The following is a 19,173-nucleotide window of genomic DNA, read 5'->3' as shown; positions in this document are numbered from 1 at the left end:
CCAAGATTTCATAATATTAACTTTATTGCACCCCTAGATGTAAAATTCCTAGACTACATATCACCATCCAACTTTCAGAGATTTGTAACACTGTGTAATGCTCTGGTAACCAAAATTACTTTTAAATTTACAATCAAATGTGAAAACAAGAACATGAAAGCCCAAGAGGCAACATATATGGGCCAGTGTCAAGCTATGTTTTGGTCCAGCCGCAGTCTTCAAGTTCTCGCCAAGGCCCAACAACAATCCTTTCCGTCTTCCTTCCGTTGTCGACGGTGTCATAGAACAACTCTCTCCGCCGCCACCGAAGCTCCAAGGTAATCCAATCCAGATCTTCCTTCCTTCCTCGCCGATCCATCCGCTCTCGCTACTCGGCAGAGAACTCATAGCAGTTTCTCCCAATTTCTCCGTCGGAATTGTTCGTGCAGGGATTCACGACGAGGAGGAGGAGGAGCGTCGTCGGCGATGCCGGATCCTAACCTGGACGATCTGCTCCTGCAGGCCGCGGGGCGGACTGTGGGGAAGGGCAGCCAGTCCCGGCAGCCCAACCAGCGCTGGCAGCAGCCTGGCCGCCGCAGGGAAGGCTCCTACTCGGGCGGGAGCGGCTCCGATGGCTCCGACGACGGCGACTCCGACTCGGACGTCGCGCCCAGCCACCCGCGCAAGCGCCTGCCGCCGGGCTCGCAGGTGCCGCTCAAGAAGAGGCACCAGACGGAGAAGGGCGGGGGCAGGGGAGGGTACGACGACGAGGACCTCGACGACGAGGGCAGGCGGAGCGGGGGCGAGGACTCCGACAGCGCGCCGTCCGTCGGGAGCGACCTGTACAAGGACGACGACGACAAGGAGCAGCTGGAGAGCATGACGGAGCTGCAGAGGGAGATGATCCTCGCGGAGCGGAGCACCAGGATCGACGACTACAAGCTCAAGAAGCTGGCGCGGGCCTCCTCCTCCAAGACGGAGAAGGCCCGCAAGGACAGCCCTCCCCCGCCGCTCAGCCGCTCGCGCGCCTCCACCCGGACCGACAGGTCCGCCACCAAGAGCGCCCTCGACGAGCTTCGGGCCAAGAGGATGAGGCAGCAGGATCCCGAGGGGTACCGCAACAGGTTCAAGGATCTGGTCGCCAAGCCCGGCTCGCCTACTAGGCGTAGGGCTGGGAGCCCCCCCAGCGACGGCAGCAATGAAAGGACCAATGGCCATGGAGGGGTTGCTGATGATGGTCGGGAAGACGAGTTTGACGAATCGCCGAGCAGGCTTGACCCTCTCAAGTTTGATGATGTCAAGAGCATAACCCTTCGGAGGTCGAAGCTCGTGAAATGGTTCATGGAACCCTTCTTTGAGGAGCTTGTAGCTGGGTGCTTTGTGCGGCTTGGGATCGGCAAGACAAAAAATGGCACCCCAAAGTACAGGCTGTGCATTGTTAGGAACGTGGATGCGAGTGACCCGGATCGCAAGTACAAGCTCGAGAGTTACACTACGTGCAAGTATCTCAATGTCGTATGGGATAACGAAGCCAATGCTGCTCGCTGGCAGATGGCTCAGGTCTCTGATTCTCCGGTCCTCGAAGAAGAGTTCAAGGAGTGGCTTCAAGAGGCTGAAAAGAATGGTGTGCGCATACCGACTCGGCAGGAAGTGCTGGAGAAGAAAGAAGGCATTAAGGAGGCCTACAACTACGTGTATTCAGCGGATACTGTACAAAAGATGCTGCAAGCGAAGAAATCAGCTGTGAGACGCCCCATGAATGTTGCTGCTGAGAAGGATAGGTTGAGGGATCAGTTGGAGATGGCCCTGGTCCGGAGGGATGAAGCAGAAGCAGAAAGGATCCGAGCTAAGCTGAATCAGCTGCAGAAGATCGCGCAGCCACTGTCAACTAATGAGAAGGCTGCAAAGTTGGAGGAGATGAACAGGAAGAACCGTGCTGAGAATTTCAAGAATGCATCAGAAATGAAAGCTGTCAATACGAGTCTGAAGGCTGGAGAGGCTGGTTATGATCCTTTCTCAAGGAGGTGGACAAGGTCGCGAAATTATTTTGCGGGAAAGCCGGGAGGAGAAGCAGAAGGAGATAATGGTGAAGCCGCCAATGGGAACGATGGTAATGTAATGGCTGATAAGGAAGATGTGAAGAGTGGGGTGCGAGTTGGTACAGTAGTCACTGCTTCAGCTCTAGTAGCAGCAGCTGAAGCTGGGAAGCTGGTTGATACAAATGCACCTTTGGATCTCGGGACAGAAACGAACCCACTGCATAATTTCGAACTCCCGATATCACTAGCTGTTCTGCAAGAGTATGGTGGGCCCAAAGGTCTGTTCGAAGGCTACATGGCGAGGAAGCAGAAGATAGAAGCGACGATGGGTTACAAGATCCCCGACAATGATGGAAGGAGGCACGCGTTAACTCTCTCCGTGAGTGACTACAAGAGGCGACGTGGTCTCCTCTGAAGGATTATCTTTTTTGGCTGCTCGATGCATTTATTTGTACCCCTGGCAACAGCTCTTCTGCATCACCGTGACAAACTGTCCAGACTAGTCGCATTTTAGCTTACTTTCTCTGAAGTAACACGGAGACAAGCAGATTGCACGTTTATTTTCATAATTACGTAGGCCTGTATGTCTGATAGTGTTGACATTTCACGTTTCTTGCGGCAATGGCATTTCATGTTTATATTTGTGGATTGCATCAGCTCTTTTGAATCGTATCTGTTGTTGCTCTTACATAGTGCCAGGTGGAAATATTCTATTTCTGTATATTTGCCATGCCTTTTGTAGTCTGTAGATTGGTTCAATTGTTATTTTGGTCAAATCCAGTAGTGATTTCGATGTATTTCTCAGCTGGTGTTGATATTCTTAGTCTTGTGCTTTCTGTGCGGCTCAAAGCAGTTGTAACTCAGTGGCCCTGATGTATTCCGGTTTATATGCCATATGAAATGATGAAATGACTTATATTTGTATCACATACATATATATTCAGTTTTTTTTTTTTGAGAGTAACATATATATTCAGGTGTTGGTAAATAAAACAGCAAAAAGACATTTCTTGGTTGAACATCAAATTCTTGGTACGGGCCTGACCATAGTGCTGGATACTTGCCACGGTGCATAATGTACCATTTACAATGGAGGCACACAAATCAAAGAACAATCGTATGGAATTAAAAAGTACAAGCTGCCGACGCCTCAGAAAAGAAAATGGAGAAAAGGCTCAAACCTCCAATTCCAAGCAACAGGTCATTATGTCTTCGTGCAGTTTAGAAACCATGGCAGCTCTTATTCATATATCAGATGACACTGGTTCTGCTATGTTTATCCGTTTGTCATTATTACAAAGCTCCAATGTCAAAAGATTAAGTAGTACAATGTTAGAACTTGAACCAGCATTACTCGTTCTTTGCTTTCATGAACTTCTTGATGATGCCCATCATCTCACTTCCAGGGAATCGCCCAAGGCAGCCCCTCGCAGCAGCAATCTCCGTGTACTCGCACACAATATCGCCACTAAAAGCTTTACACTCAGCAGGCTTGCATTCTGCTGGTTCTGAACTATCAGTTAAATCTTCTCCAGATTTAACCGAAGGCAGCGGGAAATCATCAAGGGGGGTGTTCATTACATTGTCCTCCCCAATGGCTCCCACAAAATCTCTCAGCCGGCATATAGCAAACGGGACAGGTTCGAAGCTATGGTCACCGTACTCAACAGGAGTAGAGTGGTCTCCAGTGACGCAGAGGAAGTATTGGTAGTGCCCTGACTTCTCAGCTTCCCACAGGAGCCTTGCAAGCTGACCAATAGCCCGGTCAACAGCTTCCAGACCTCGCACCTTTAATTTGACAGCCTTGTCATGGCCAGCATCATCAATAGCCTGCGTTGACATCATAAAATGAACTATCAAGCATCACAGGGTTAATGCTAGCTTTAAAGAGGGCATGGATTGTGGTTTAACCTTGATGTGCAAGAACCCAAAGTCGTATCCATTTTCTCTACCTCCTTTATATTCATCCTCTCCAGGCACAAAAACACGAGGTGGTGTGTCCAGAGGAGCAGAGAGTGCCTTGGCTATAGCTTTTGCCTTGGAAGTTAAGAGAGTTCGATAATCTCCGGTTGCTCCAGGTGCTTCAAGGATATCAATGCCCAACGACAGCCCCAGCCCGGCTATGATCTTGGTAGGAGCTACCATGCATGGTGCGAGTCCATGCTTGGTTTCAAAGGAAGGTACCTAGTATAGCCACATGCCACTTCACTTCATTAGAAAGGAAGTCTAGTGCATCAAGTTACAGTAGGGAGAAAACATGTTATTTCTTCAGCAGGAACTCTTAACCAGGAACTTCTCTTATGCTTGTACCAGAAAATTTCAATAAATTTGGAACAGCCAATGCAGATGTTGACCAAAATTGTGTTTCTGTTTGTATTATGATATTATATATTATTACCGAGGATTTTTAAATATACATATATCTGCAATCTCTTGCTTCAAGGCAATTAGTGCAGTAACGTTGATATTGTTAGAAGTAAATAAAAGCTGTAGGAAAATTGAACAAGACAAGACTCCCTAAGCTTAAGTTGGTAAAAATCCAGCATTAGAATATGAGAAACAGATCTGGATATGCTCGTTTTTTTTTTTTGGATTGGAAAACAAAGTACACGAAGCAAGAGCACAGTGCAATTTTTTCCAGACCTATCTTGTACATTGATGTTGCTACCTCTAGAGTCTAGAGGGTTGCAGAAATAAAGAATTAGCCATATGCCACTTCACTTCATTAGAAAGGAAGTCTAGTGCATCAAGTTACAGTAGGGAGAAAACATGTTATATCTTAAGCAGGAACTCTGCTTTAGATGGGAACTCTTATGCCTGCACCAGAAAATATCAATAAATTTGGAACAGCAAACGCAGATGTTGACCAAAATTGTGTTCCTATCTGTATTATGATAGTATATATTATTACCGAGGATTCTTAAAAATATATATACCTGCAACCTCTCGCTTCAAGGCAATTAGTGCAGTAACATTGATATTGTTAGAAGTAAACAAAAGCTGTAGGAAAATTGAACAAGGCAAGACTCCCTAAGCTTAAGTTGGTAAAAATCCAACATTAGAACTTGAGAAACAGATCTGGATTATGCTCGATTTTTTTGGGATTGGAAAACACAGTACACGAAGCGAGAGCACAGTGCAATTTTTTTTTCCAGACCTATCTTTCATATTGATATTGCACCTCCAAAGGGTTACGGAAATAAAGAATTAGCAAACGCAAGACAGGTATTGGGTCCACTAACCTCAATCCGAATACCACAGCCTCGCAACAGCACAACATTAGCAATATTCTTCCCCTCGGCTGCACGCTTGGCATTGATGGGTTGAGAAACCAGTATACGTGTGATCTCCTTGGAAAGCTCATTAACCACATCCGCGGTGTTTTTAGCTTCTTCTGAATCGTCCAAAGGCTGAGCCTTGAGATGCAAGCGGTTGTCCTTCAACGGGTCAGTTCCGGAAATGTTTCCGCTCAGCCTTGGCCCTTTCACAACCACGCCACATCTGTGCTCAGTAGCGTACCTGTAGAGAAGAGGTGTAAATTATGGTAATAGCTAAACAATAATAGCACACTAAGGCAGGCTGAGCATGAATAAGTGGTGCACCTGACTCTCACTTCATATCCGGGAAACGATGGGAGCTTCATCCCATCTAATGCAGCACAGAGTATTGGGCCTTCCTCCTCGAAGTGCCTGTCCGCCCTCCTGCTGACGATAACCCCCGTGCTTTCGTCCAGTGTAGCAAAGTTCGACTGCGCGCGCATAATTCAGCAAAGGGATACAATGCATTCATCAGGTTAGACATGCTGCATGGATTCAAAAAAAAAAAATGCCAGCCTATGACTCGGGCCATACTGTTAAATTCCAACAAGACAGAGCTCCGATTTAGTATTGCAATTGCTAGACAGACCACTCTATGATCTGAGCAGCCATTTTGCAATTAACTAGAAATATTCTATGAAACTAATTAGAGAAACTGAAGCACGAGGGTGAACTGAAGCCGATCTACTATTACAAGAAGTAAGAAATGTTGTAATCTAGTGTAGGTAGAACCAGACCTTGAAGGCGATGTCGCCGGGGGCCATGGCGAGGCCGGCGCCCATGGACTCGAACGCGCCACGGCCGCGGTAGTACACCCGCGGGTCATACCCCAGGAGGGAGAGGTGCGCCGTGTCGCTGCCGCAGGCGAGCCCCGGCTCCACGGGGTCCATGAGGCCGACCACCCCGGCCGACGCCACCGCGTCCAGCTGCGGCGCCGCCGCCGCCTCCAGCGGCGTCCTCCCCCCCAGCGACGGGATGGTCACGTCCCCGATCCCGTCCACCAGCACGAACGCCACCCTGCTCCTAGCCCCCGCCGCCGCCGCCGCCATCGCCGCCGCTCTCTTCTCTGCTTTTCCCCTCCTCTCCTTGCTGCCGCGCCGAGCAGCTTAGCGGACTCGGATCCCGGCCCAGACCCGGTCGGTTCTCCCGTTACAAGGACCGACCGAGCCGGAACGCCTCCGCCCCAAATCTCCAAACGCTTGGCGCTCGCTTCGCCTTCGCTCGCCTCTCCCCCGGCCCCTCGCCGCCGGCGATCGCCGGGATCCTCCGCCGAGAGCCGCGGATCTCTCCGCGACGGAACACCGCTCTTCCCGCGTCTCCCTCTGCCTCTGGCTCGTTTTCTGCGCGCTCCTCTACCCGCGGAATTTCGCATGTGACGAGCGAGCGAGCCTGCGCGGGGGAGGAGGCGCCTGCGGCGGCAGCGGGCCGCCGCCCGATTCTGTGCGCATTCTCGAGGGCTCGGCGGCCTCCAGGAATTCGGCTGTTGCAGGTGAGCCACTTGTAAAATCAAAAGCAACTTCCCTGTCCTGGTTTTTACCGGGTCTATTCGCCAAATTTTTAGCCGTAAAATCGATCCGAGTCTGTGATTGTTCTCGTTGAGGCACTGGCTCGCGAAACAGATTTGTATTTCTCGGAGGTATTTTTCCGGATTTTGATCTCAACCTTGGAATGCGTCTGGGACCGTAGTGGAAAGATGATATACCTGTGTGATAGTCAGATTCTCACGCTGTACTGGTTGCTGTATCATTGTTCTTTATACGGCAGTTGTGCACTTAGCGCTGGGTGTGGTTTGATCTGAATGTAGGAGAAGATTTAATGGTTGGGGGTGTCAAATTTGCATTCACATTTTAGGATTTTCCATTAAATTTCCACAATGTGGGATGCTGGAATGGGATGCCAATGCAATATCAGTGTCAGTCTAGGCTTATTTTTATTTTTTCGGTTTTACTCTCAGGAGTGTGAAAAGATTGAGAGGCCACACTTGCAAATGAAACTTATGGCAACACTGGGTGACTAGTTGGCACAAGGGACATGTGTTACCAAAGTTTATTGCTGGAGCATTGAGTTAACAGCACTAGGTTCCTAATGGAATTGCAAACCACAGTCTCATGGCGGTACCTAGAGAACTTGGAGTTTGAATTGTCAGACTAGGTGTCTGATTTTTTTTTATTCGCTGTTTCACTTTTGAATTTAGGATTACATTTTCTTTTGTAACTGGTCAGCAGATGAGTGACATGTTGAATCATGGGCTCATACTTTTGGTCCTAAATGTCTGCATATATTACTTTCTTTCAAGTCATGAAATGCAAGCTGAAGCATGCAAAATTGATGCGCTGGCTAGGGCGCGTCCTGTATCTGCTTGTGTTGTTCAAATTTCCCATAGGATTTATTCATAAATCAGTGGCACATGCCCACATTGGGCACCACATACTGGCGACAAATGTGTACCTTATTCTCCATGGATAGGCTAAATGCTGGGCACAAAATGATCATGTATATAATCAAACAACAAGTCTTGAATTAGCTTACCCGCAATTTTTTTTTGAACTAGCTAATGCATTGCAAACTTTCTTTCAACATGACATGACCCAAGACCAACTTTAGATGTCTGTATAATTTAATTTATCCTGTGGATTTGGTTGTAATGTAGGTTGCTCTTCCAAAATGGTTTGCATGGCTGGACATTTTAAAATGGCTTCTGTGCTGAAGCTTGTGATGATGGAAAATCATGCTACACCAGGTAAACCATAACAAATGAATTAACTCAGTGTGAGCTTCCCTTTAGTTTATTCCGAAGATTTGGTTAGTGGATCCTTGAAACCTATATCCACGAGAGTAAAACGAAGAATATTTGTATTACTATTATGAAAAAGTCATGATGCCTTTACAGCTTTCTCTTAGTTGCGAGAATGTTGATTTGCCTGTATAATACCAGCTTCTATTTTGACGAACACCCATAGTTTGTATGCTTATTATGTGCAATGATCTTAGACATTTCACCATCTGCATGCAAGGTTTAAAATGTCACTGTTTTGTCATATGTAGACAACTGAATTGTGCACATTTCATTCCTGGATGTTTTACCCGTAGCTTTTGTCAGAGAACAAACTTAAAGGTTCTGGTTGGCAAATAGCATATAACTTAGACCTTACGGGTGTTTGAGGTCGAAAATAAATGCTGCCACCTGACCTTTTGACAGATGAGGTGATCAATGAGAAGAGTGCTTCACATATCCTACACAAGCAACTTCTAGGTGCACATGAACCAAATTTACTTGATGAGGATGGTACGTTCTTCCCATTTCTTGAACCAGCAGATCACAGACTCAAACACTCCTTTTAGAACTTTTCCCTGTCTTTACCGGTGGCGTTACTTTTCCTAGGAACAATTGCTGTCGGTATTGTCTGATTTGACTCCCTCCTTGCCATAATATAGTGTGCATTGGTTTCTGCAAAAGTCAAACTGCACTAACTTTGACCAAGTTTATTGAGAAAATTATTTATATCTAGAACATGGAATGTATACCATAGTAAAATATACTTCATAATGTTTCTAGTGGTATTGATATGATATTCTAAATGTTTTATTTTTTTTGTATAAACTTGGTCAATGTTTACACGGGTTGACTTTGAAAAAACCTAATACGCACTATATTTCGGCATAGAGGGAGTATATTCTTTCTTGGACATGTAACTTATTTATCAGTTTTTCTCATTTTGTTTCTTGGCTCATGTACTATTAGGTCATGTTTGTGACACGGTGCTATCATCATAGTTTACACTATAAAGTTATCAGTTGATGCCACCATTTATCATTTAGTTATGTGCAGATATGCATATATTTGGATCAAAACCTATGGCTGATCCACTGGATCTGGTAACTTTTCATTGAACCCTATATTACCCCTTTTCTGTTCTTTGCTTCCAGTTTGAACTGACATCTTATATTGAAGGTCTGCTGCGATACATGCCAGAAGCCTGTTAAGGCCAGCCAGTATGCACCTCATGCAGGTAATGTTCAACACGTTACACAAAACATTATTTTGGTGTAAGTTTCTTCATATTCATCCTGAGTAATCATTATTTAGGTTTACTCCAGGCTAGTCAGTATATAAACTACATATTGTGCAGCGTGTATATGTAAAAGAGTCCAAGCTGTTATTATGTCATCATTTGAGTTCATCAATGAATAGTTGAGTACTGATACACAATTATTCAAGGCGTACTTTTTTTTTTATTGAAAGATGACCTACACCCACAATGGTGTATCTTGTTCTTAGAGCAGCAGCATTTGTTTTCTATTTGGCACATTTTCTTATGGAAGTTGGTTACACTACCATTCTATTATTCATTGCACAACTGGCCAATAAAGTTAATAACATGGAGTGTGTTTTGAAGTCATCGTAAAAGTAATTTATTTTTCTGGTATGAAGCTATAGTCATTATATTCTTAGATTAAGATAAGTGCAGAGGCAGTAATAATCGCCATGTTATATACCAATTTTTTTAGTTTTCACAGTTCAGTATTTATTTTTGTTCAAACCTTGTTACTCATTTTCTGAGTGTGACTTAAATTAATTAAGGACGAGGCATTTTTGCACCTTGGAGCATGCTCCCGGTTTTTGAAATGACTTGTAAATGTAGTTTAAAATGTTAAAAAATTCTGAACAACAAATTGACGCATACATGTTGACATTCTATGTGTTCATAAATTCGTTTCGCGGAAAACCGACATTTTTGTATTGTGTACAAAAAAGACAAAATTTGGTGCTTAAATAAACTTTTCATGGTACATTTCTTTATCTTTTTTACACAGGACCAAAAAATGTCAGTTTTCTGCGAGACTGCGCGTGTGCACATATAATGTGGATGTATAAGCACCAAATTTTGGTTCAGAGTTTTTTTGACATTTTAAAATGTTTTTCTGGGTAGCAAGATCATATGCTCCCAAGTTCAAAAGTGGATTTCCGATTAATTTACACTTCCCATATGATTTTACCAGGCAATTGATCTGAAAACTCATAGATATTTGACTTCTGCAGAGAGGTGTAGCTCAAGGATGGTAAACCCAAACGATTCAATGGGTGTAGAAGACAATACTGACCCTATGAAGCCTCCAAAGAAGGGCAGAAAAATAAAGCTGATAAGCAATGGAAGTATCCAATTTAATATCTTATAGGGAACAGCTTGACTCTTGTTTGTTTACCTTGAACGTCTATATAGTAAATTCTGCTAGATGCATTCTCTATACTGGATGTTTTCCTTTATATTCATTTCTTGTTAAATGGATTTCCATTGAATGTTTTGCTGCCTTGACATCTAATAGATAAAAAGGTGTATATAAAAGTGAAAGCAAAGTCTCAATCTGAAAATAAGAACAATGTCAATGACTTCAATTTGACCAATGGAAACATGAACAAGCCTTTAAGTTCTACTGCTGACCAAAGTAAGTGGTACATTCTTTCTAATTAATTCAATCTGGTGAGTTATTTATTCTACTTTCTTTGTTATTGAATTGTTTCTTGAAACATTTTATCTGTTACTAGTTGAATACCCTTGCGTTGCCACGATTCTTATGTGTTCTTTCTCATTGCAAATTGTCTATGCATTGCGAAAATCTAAAATTAAATTGATCTGAAATATATTGGTATGTGTTCACGATCCCAGAAATAAGGTAATTTGTAATTCTTTAACTTATTGGTATTGCCAGTACCACCAACAAGTTTGTTATCATTAGCTTGTGATCCTCAATGATATAAATTTTTAGGCCCACTTTTGAATGCATCGGAAATACATGTGTTTGACTCTTGTATCTGTATTTATTGAGACAACATAATTTGTGGCTTCACTGTCAGGATAGATGTAGATCTATGATGGTTGTGCCAAGAACTAACTTTCTGGTCAGGTTTTTATCGTGCTATGACACATTTTGTGCTTCTTTGTTTTATAGGGTTGAAAGCTGCCATCAGTTGCCCTGAAAGTCGCTTCCAAGGTACCAAGTGCCTTTCATTGTGCTCATTTTCCCCCCTATAGTGTGTTTGTTTCCAAGTGCAAACATTACTTCTCATCCTCTTATATGTCCTAAGTTCAAGATAATCATATTTTCAGTCCAGTTTATTCCAGCAAATTAGATTTTGACAATGTCCATCAGCAAATTGTCGATTTTGTGATCTCTCAGCAAATGTTATTTCTTCTGGGGTTTAAACTAACAAATGCAGCAATCAATTGTTGAGCAATGCTAATGTTCTTAGTTGTAGTCAAACATAGTTGAATCATCAATAATGTGAGCTCCTACACGGATGCCCATCCAACAGCTTATTCTTGGGTGGGGTTTCCAGTTTCAGACACTATTCTTACGGTACTTTACAAAATAGAGCATGCTATGTCGACATGGATGTCGGTTTGTTAGTGATCAATTCTGCATCATCACCAGATATAATCTATCTTTTCAATGAAATGAGACACAAAGGTCCTTTGCGTTTTCTCGAAAAAAAATTCTGCATCATCACCAGATATAATCTTTTTCTTTTACTTCAAATTGTTAGGGAAGTGCATTAGAATATACATGAAATATACAAGACTCTAGGATAATATATAAGTAAAATATACTCCCTCTGCCCGTTAATAGATGTCCAGTGGTTCGTCTAAATTTGAATGTATCTATGCCTAAAAAGTGTCTAGATACATTCGAATTTAGACAAATTTTTGACATCTAAAAATGGACAGAGGTAGTACAAGACTAGTTTTTCACGGGAAAAAACTAACATGCTAAACTTTTGAACAAAATATACATGAAGGATCTGCATGATGATCTTGGAAACTGCAGTTTCTTATTCTGGTCCTATATGATTTCACATTGGCATGAGTGTAACTCGCACCCTTGGCGAGTTGGTGGAACCAATAACCTAGCAAATGAGAAGTTTCTCCCTTCCAAGTTAAGGCTAACATTTGCACTCAGTTTGTGCGTATTAAAATATGTAGGTTCTGCTCTTCTAAAAGGAGCGTTCGCTCTCACAATTCACTCTTCCCACTGCTTACTTTTCCAGTAAAAATCTTTAGCATTCTAATTTTTATCTAGTGTTCTACTTGTGTATTTCCAGTAAAATTCTCTAGCATTCTAATTTTTATCTAGTGTTGTACTTGTGTATTTCCAAATATTGTTCTTGTTTCACCATACTACTTTAGGTTTCTCTGCAGTGTTACTTCTTATGAGATGGTGTTCTGATTTCTTCATTTAATTTATCAGATGTGCCAGCTCCTCTTGCCACAAAAATGTATCATTCACAGGGCAACTACCGGCTTCGATTCGAGCTTGGTCAGCTTTACCGTGAATCATGCACAGAGCAGTCACAGAACTATGCAAGTGGCACAAGTCTATACTCGTCACAGGTTAACGGGTTGATACCGTGTGATCATTCAGTATTACATGGTTCTGGTAATTCAGTAACAGATGGTGCTCCGAACAACTTTAAACCTAAAACAAAGGTTTGATGCCCTCTTGTGATCATAGGTACATCGTCTTAACATCTTATTTTACTGAGTGGTGCATGTTCCACAGCATCTGGACCAGCTTCCTGCAACCACATACGAATTGTGCTCAGGAATCCCTCAGCAATTATCAGCAAGCGGGCCAAGCCGTCTGCAGGCAACCCAATCTCAAAGAGCGGATACCCAAGTATCTGCAGTTAGAAATGAATCTGCAAGAAGCAGATCCAACAAAGCGGCAGTTCCGTCTTCAAAAAGCACAGGTTGGAGTACTTTTTTTTCTCTTTCTTGTAAAATACAAATTGGCCATATATGAAGGTGCTGAATGAGTAATTAATTTCTCCTTGCTAATAGCTCTTCTGCTATACATCTTCTGGTAGTTTTACTCCTGAAATGAATATAGGAAACACTTAGAGTAGAGGTAAACATCACATAATTTGCAATCCAAAGTCCATAGAAAATAATTTCCGGCATTTATTTTTGCTGCAGTTGTTCAACAGTTAAGCAAACTGTTTTACTTTAAGAAAGCAGCAAACTGACACTTATGCTTTAGTTCTAATATAAACTGAGAGCAATTCATCTGTGTGATATAATTATACTGGAGGGTTCCTTCACTGGTATTTGTGATGACCAGAAATCTGGAGAAACAAAGTGAGGTGTGATTATATGATCTTACTTCTTGATTTCTCTTCTCTAGGTAAAAAGAAGACGCAGCAGCAACTGTTACCTGAAATCAGATCCTCGTTAGAGTAACCCATTGATTGGTATTGACCTTGACTTGATTTGCCACTAATTTTGAACCTTAAATGATGCATGGTTTGACACTCAACAAAGGCTAATCTTGTATTGATTTTGCAGGTAGTTCATTGGTATAGCGACTCCATCGTTCAAAAGTAGTATTGCATTTTGTTCATTTCATATATGAAAAAAATTGCATTAGTTGGAATGACTTTTGGACCAAACGATCTGATTGCTAGGTCATTTTGGTAAGTCCATCTCCAGAATTCAGTCCATAGGTAGTTTTGCATATATAACTCGGCTTGATTTCATCTGTTTTTCTTTGCAGGTTCACTGACTCTTGGTTGAAGCTAACAACCACCTTGCAGTTCCACCCCTGGTGATGCAACGACGTGTAAATCACAATGCAAAGTTCTTATGTTATGCGCTCCCTTATAACGAATGACATGATGCATGTTCTCTGAAGTAAAATTATAATTGAACTGTTGCCATTACTTTTGTTCTGTTCTTCAAAAGTATACCTGGGGGCAGGGGGTGTTTGGATCCGGGGCATTTTTGTAGGGATTTTTGGTAATTAGTCTTGATCTCAACCTAATGCTGAAGCTCCTCAGAAAAATACATCTAATCCGAACACTTTCTTCCAAAAATATCAAGAGCTAAAAAATTGAGTTTTCAAAGAAAAAATGATAGTTTTCCAAGAAAAATTTATGACATCAACAGATTTGTTCCTTCATGCATCGTCTTTGCTCTGCCTTGAGTCCTATCCTCATCACGCGATCACCGCTTGGGATTTCAACCCTTTTTTTCTTAATTATAACCATAACTATTTGAGTGAAGTGCATATGGTTCTCATTTTGAACAATAAAATAAAGTCTGATCTATTTGTTGTGGTAGACACTATAGATCAAGGGCATGGTCTGGCGCCAAATGATAATGGTGCTTCCTATAATTGGAAAAACAGAACCAACACAAGGATCTGAGGATGATAATGGTAACGCTTAAGTACTGTCATTTGTTACTCAGTGTGATTGCAATGAATTAGTTCGATTGTACTGTGATTGTAAACATTTGAGTTGGTCCTAGATTACTTAGGGTGATATTGTTTGTTTGTAAGCTCACCACTTCTCAGAAGATGTGACAACAAACATAGAATGAAGGCAATCAAACGTGGTGTCATTGCATTTGTTGGGCCAAATATACCTCAATGCAGACAACCTAATGGGGAGGGGGAGGGGTGTTCGCTTTCTGATGCAACATAGATAACCACACATTCATCTAAAAAAAAAAGATAACCACACATAGGGATACATCTCTACAAGATATGTATGTACCTAGTGAGATATGTTGCATTGGATCCGGTTGGAAAATTGATTCATGTAAACAAACACACCCTCATTATTGGTTGAGATGACTATTAAGCTAAGCAAAGGAACAAAGAAAAGAGAGTGAGGAGGCTATGTCCTCTCTCCCGTGCTGCATACGCGGAGCCTCACTGGCATGCGCAAAGGGTGCACTCATTGGCCATGTTTATCTATGCGCGCCATGCAATCGTCTACCTCAATCGGATTATCGACGTGCTTATCACTGCCGCTCCTGAATCGTAAATATCAATCGACATTGTCTTGCACCACCCCCTTTAACCATTCTTTCTCCGCTAAACGCCTCATCATACGCATCTCCGAACGGACACTCCGGGTGGGGTAGTGGTGGTGGTGGTGTGTGTGGGGGGGAGGGGGGGGGGGGGGGAGGCAGAGAAGGATGTAGTTACTTCTTTACTTCTTTTAAAACAATAGATCACAATGAGAACAAGGATTGTACTTGTGCTCATGTAATCTCTTGTACGAGATTGGCCGTCTTTTGGGCATATTGGGAAACATTTTAGAGTAACTGGGTGGAGGGGGTCTTTTTTTCTCGGTTCCCCATCCACGAGCCTTCCACTGTATTACTAGACCAAATCTAACATGTTCAAACTGACTCAAAGTCCCTTATGTCATGCGCGGGGAGCCGGAGGATTGTAATCACTTTTTTTTTCTCTTGTCACATGACTTGCTTTGTTTGGGCGGGGGTTAGGGAACTTCTGCAGTGTGCTTGGAACCTAGCAGGGCTGACGATTTCATTGCTCTGACCAACAACGTTTTGGATCCCCTCCATAGACTAGTTTCGTTCACGTTTGCGGCACAATGCTGGACGGTGTGGATCATTCACAACAAACTAACTACTGAGGGTAAAATGATTGGAAACCTGGCTGATGTATTCTACCAAATGCCTATCTATATGCAATGCTGGAGGGTTCATGTCAGATCGAAAGACCGGCCTTTGCTGGACGAGGCCATTGAGGCAGCGAGGAGGCTACACGCTCAGACTAGAGCCTGAGACGCTGGTGGTTGTCTTAGTTTCTTTCTTGTAGCTTGCTTGGCCTTGTATGGCGTGTTGTGGGTATGTGATCCGGGGAGGACTGTACCAAACTTGACTATGTTAGCTTTATGCTGGTGTGTGTGTTGTAACAAATTATATTACGTGGTCCCATTCGTTGCTTTAGATATAAAGCCGGGTATGAAGCCTTAGAGCATCTCCAGTCGTTGGTCCCCCCTCCCCGGCTGAAATTTGACACTATATTGCGCTGGAATGGAGGTAGGTTTGGCTTGGGGGCATCGAATTCCCAGCCGCATGCCCAACTCGCCCCCCTAGCCGGCGAATTCTGGGTGCGAGATGATGAACTCGGCTGGTTTTGGGCAAAAAATGGCACATGGTTCAGCATACAAATCAATACAAATCAAATAGTTCAACAAACCAAGCTCATAATTTAACAAGTTTGTAAACACAAATTGGAACACATCAAACTAGTTGATGCCTTTGAGGCTCCACAGGTGCTCCACCAGTCCTCTTGTTGTGTGGCATAGTTGGCATGCTTTGGGAGAAGAGGGTTTGGGAGATTCTTCACAAATGTTGACCATCTTGGATAGATGCCATCTGCCAAGTAGTATCCCTTGTTGTAGTGGTGCCCATTGATCTCAAAGTTCACTGGGGAGCATGACCCTCGACAAGCTTGCAAAGATAGGGGAACAATCCAACATGTTAAATATCGTTGTGGGATCCTGCCATAGCTATGGAGTGCCAAACCCAGAGATCTTCAGTGTCCACTGCTTCAAGTATGACCCTGCAACCTTCCTTGTGGCCCTTGTATATTCCCTGCCAAGCAAATGGACAGTTCTTTCATTTCTAATGCATGCAGTCGATGCTTCCAATCATCACAGGGGATCCTCTTGCTTCATTAATTGCATGGATCCGAGCAGTGTCTTGGGCAGTGGGTGATCTCAAGTATGTTGGTCCAAACACAACCACCACAACCCTGCAAAACCTTTACAAGCAATCAAGGGCGGTGGACTCGGTCATGCGTAGGTAGTCATCGGCCGTGTCACCTGGAGGCCGGAGCTCCATATGCGAGCAACCTCATAGCCACCGTACACTTCTAGAGTGAGGAAAATCCTACCATGCTGGTGTAGTCCTTTTTTGCATTTGAAGTACGGATCATAAACTTAGAAGGCCTCCACAATTCCGTGGAAGAGCGGCCGGCTCGTCCTGAAATGCCACCGAAACACCTCCGCGTCGTGCAACGGATCATCCGCGAAGTAGTCGGCGTACAACATGCAGCTACCTTGGCTTGCACTTCCGGCGACCTCGAGCCGAGCTGCCACGGCGCGGCTTCTCATTCCGAACGCACATGACGATCATGCAGGTGAGGATTGGCATATGTTCCTCGTCCTCCATGGCGTCTGCCTCCGCCTCCTCTTCCATCAGCTCGGCGAAATCCTGCTCATCATCATCGGAGAGCCATTCCATGGCCGAGCAGGCAAAAGGCCGAACACCTCGCGGGCACGGTGGAAACGCAACCGACCGTGGAGCTTCTGCGCCGGCGAACAACCGTGGAGCCGCGGGAAGGAGGGAGGAGGGAGAAGGATGGCGCGGAGGAGAACACCTTTTCTATAGATAGGGAGAAGCGGCAGCGGTGGTGGAGGCGGCAACGCGATGGGGAAAAGTGCGACGGAGGATAGGTAGGGATAGCGAATCTGGGGGACCAACAGAACTGTCCCAGTTGCCTTTTTACCAGTTGACTTTTTACTTTTGCCGGAGCCCCTGACCGCCCCCAGCTCATCGCTCATCGGGTTTGGCTTGGAATCGCCGGGCGAAAAAATGGCTCAATCCACCAAAAGTTCGGCTCTTAGGGGAGGGGAGGCGAGTGGGAGAAAGATGCGTGGACGATAAAAAGGGATCCTGGGGCGAGCGGTGATGCTCATATGTTTAAAGCACGCATACTCAAACCGCACGAGACACGGCCCAAGTGCGCATGCAGTGGCCAATGGCCCAGTGACCCAGTCCCAGCCGCACCCGTCTGGACCTCCGTTCCCGCCGTCAGGCATCTCCATCGGCGACCCAAACGGACGCTGAGCTCGTTTGCATCTGCGTGTGCACAAAATGCTAGACTCCATCCTATCCACCTGACGTTATGGGGAAGAAATGTTGGCCATTCCGCAAGACCAAGAACGACCACGAGGCTAGCGGCTCGCGGTCCGGCAAAAGCCTCGGATCGGGCGGTACGTCCGCATCGAGTTCGCGCGTCGCCTTTCGAAGGAAAACCGGTACCTTGGCCGGACGCAAACCTGCCTGGAGGAGGCTGGTACCTCAACTCCAGGCGTGTGCCGGTTCCTCCCGTGCCACGCGAGGGCCGGGAACGCCGTGACGAGGTGCACCGTCACCGAGCGATCTTGCCGGCCGATCTCCGAGAAGATCCGGCATATGCGCTGAACTCGTACAACTAGATCTCGTTCAGAACGTGGGAGTTCGACGCGTGCCGCCGAGCTGGATACCACGACGACCTCGACTACTTCGACCGTGAGATCGCCGCGGAAGAAGAGGAGAACGACAACGAGGATGAGGACAAGGGCGAGGACGAGGAGGCGGAGCGCGCAAACAAGGACCACGACGCCGGCGGGCCGGCGTGGGATCTAGAGACCCAGCCGCCGGACATTACCGAGGATGAGGCCGTTGCCATGGCACTGGCCAATAGCGAGCTCGCTATGTGGAACGGGCTCGCAATCCAGCTCCGCGAGTCAGCGCTCGCGCAGGGGAGGCCGGCGACTCCTCTGGCCACGCCGACGCGTTCCAACGACCGCGCGCCGACTGTTGCTCCGGCCTGGGATCTGTGGCCACCTTCACCATAGCCTCCTGCGCTGGCGACGGCCTAGCCGCATTTGCCACAGCCTGCCTTTCCTCCTCCACCGCCGGCATACCAGCTTCCATGGCCGACGCCTGAGTTCATCGACCTCGTCACCGACGTCGAGCAGTAGCCATTAGCTAGGTTTTAGCAGGACTTTATGGCCTTTTAAAGTCTTTTTATGTTTTTTATTAATGTAAATTATGGCTTTTATCAATGGGAAAAAAGTATGCGTCATGCCGCTGAAGCCACCCGACGCAAACGGACACGCGGTCGATTTCGACCATTTCGGACAATGCAAACGGACGGGGGCGTCTGAAATGCGTCGCCCCGCTGGAGATGCCCCTCATCGCTTGCGTCTTGAGGCCATCTCCAACGCGGCGACCCATCCCGCCCGCGCATTC

At 45.2% G+C, this 19,173-nt stretch overlaps 3 protein-coding genes across 3 annotated transcripts; 2 read left to right on the top strand and 1 right to left on the bottom strand.

Moving 5' to 3' along the window:
• Positions 1–217: 217 nt before the first annotated feature.
• On the top strand, positions 218–2,708 carry LOC127299398 (protein RTF1 homolog). Its single transcript, XM_051329354.1, has 2 exons — positions 218–317; positions 429–2,708. The coding sequence occupies exon 2, from the start codon at positions 466–468 to the stop codon at positions 2,431–2,433; it is 1,968 nt and encodes a 655-aa protein (XP_051185314.1). The 5' UTR covers positions 218–317; positions 429–465; the 3' UTR covers positions 2,434–2,708.
• A 530-nt stretch (positions 2,709–3,238) lies between these two features.
• On the bottom strand, positions 3,239–6,449 carry LOC127299396 (uncharacterized). The gene is made up of 5 exons (XM_051329352.2): positions 6,073–6,449; positions 5,621–5,766; positions 5,261–5,537; positions 3,930–4,202; positions 3,239–3,848 (listed from the first exon to the last, which is right to left on the bottom strand). Exons 1-5 carry the CDS (start codon positions 6,382–6,384, stop codon positions 3,369–3,371), a joined length of 1,488 nt encoding a protein of 495 aa, XP_051185312.1. The 5' UTR covers positions 6,385–6,449; the 3' UTR covers positions 3,239–3,368.
• Positions 6,450–6,458: 9 nt separating this feature from the next.
• On the top strand, positions 6,459–14,109 carry LOC127299397 (uncharacterized). Its single transcript, XM_051329353.2, has 13 exons — positions 6,459–6,824; positions 7,986–8,075; positions 8,535–8,621; positions 9,165–9,211; positions 9,288–9,345; positions 10,377–10,490; positions 10,661–10,780; positions 11,285–11,326; positions 12,581–12,819; positions 12,893–13,082; positions 13,517–13,583; positions 13,678–13,805; positions 13,886–14,109. The coding sequence occupies exons 2-11, from the start codon at positions 8,000–8,002 to the stop codon at positions 13,570–13,572; spliced, it is 1,029 nt and encodes a 342-aa protein (XP_051185313.1). The 5' UTR covers positions 6,459–6,824; positions 7,986–7,999; the 3' UTR covers positions 13,573–13,583; positions 13,678–13,805; positions 13,886–14,109.
• The last annotated feature ends 5,064 nt before the right edge of the window (positions 14,110–19,173 follow it).

Source organism: Lolium perenne, chromosome 5, assembly GCF_019359855.2.
Source record: "Lolium perenne isolate Kyuss_39 chromosome 5, Kyuss_2.0, whole genome shotgun sequence".
Classification (NCBI taxonomy): Eukaryota; Viridiplantae; Streptophyta; class Magnoliopsida; order Poales; family Poaceae; genus Lolium; species Lolium perenne.
Note: the sequence above shows the minus strand (reverse complement) of the source record. Positions and strands in the feature narration are given on the sequence as shown.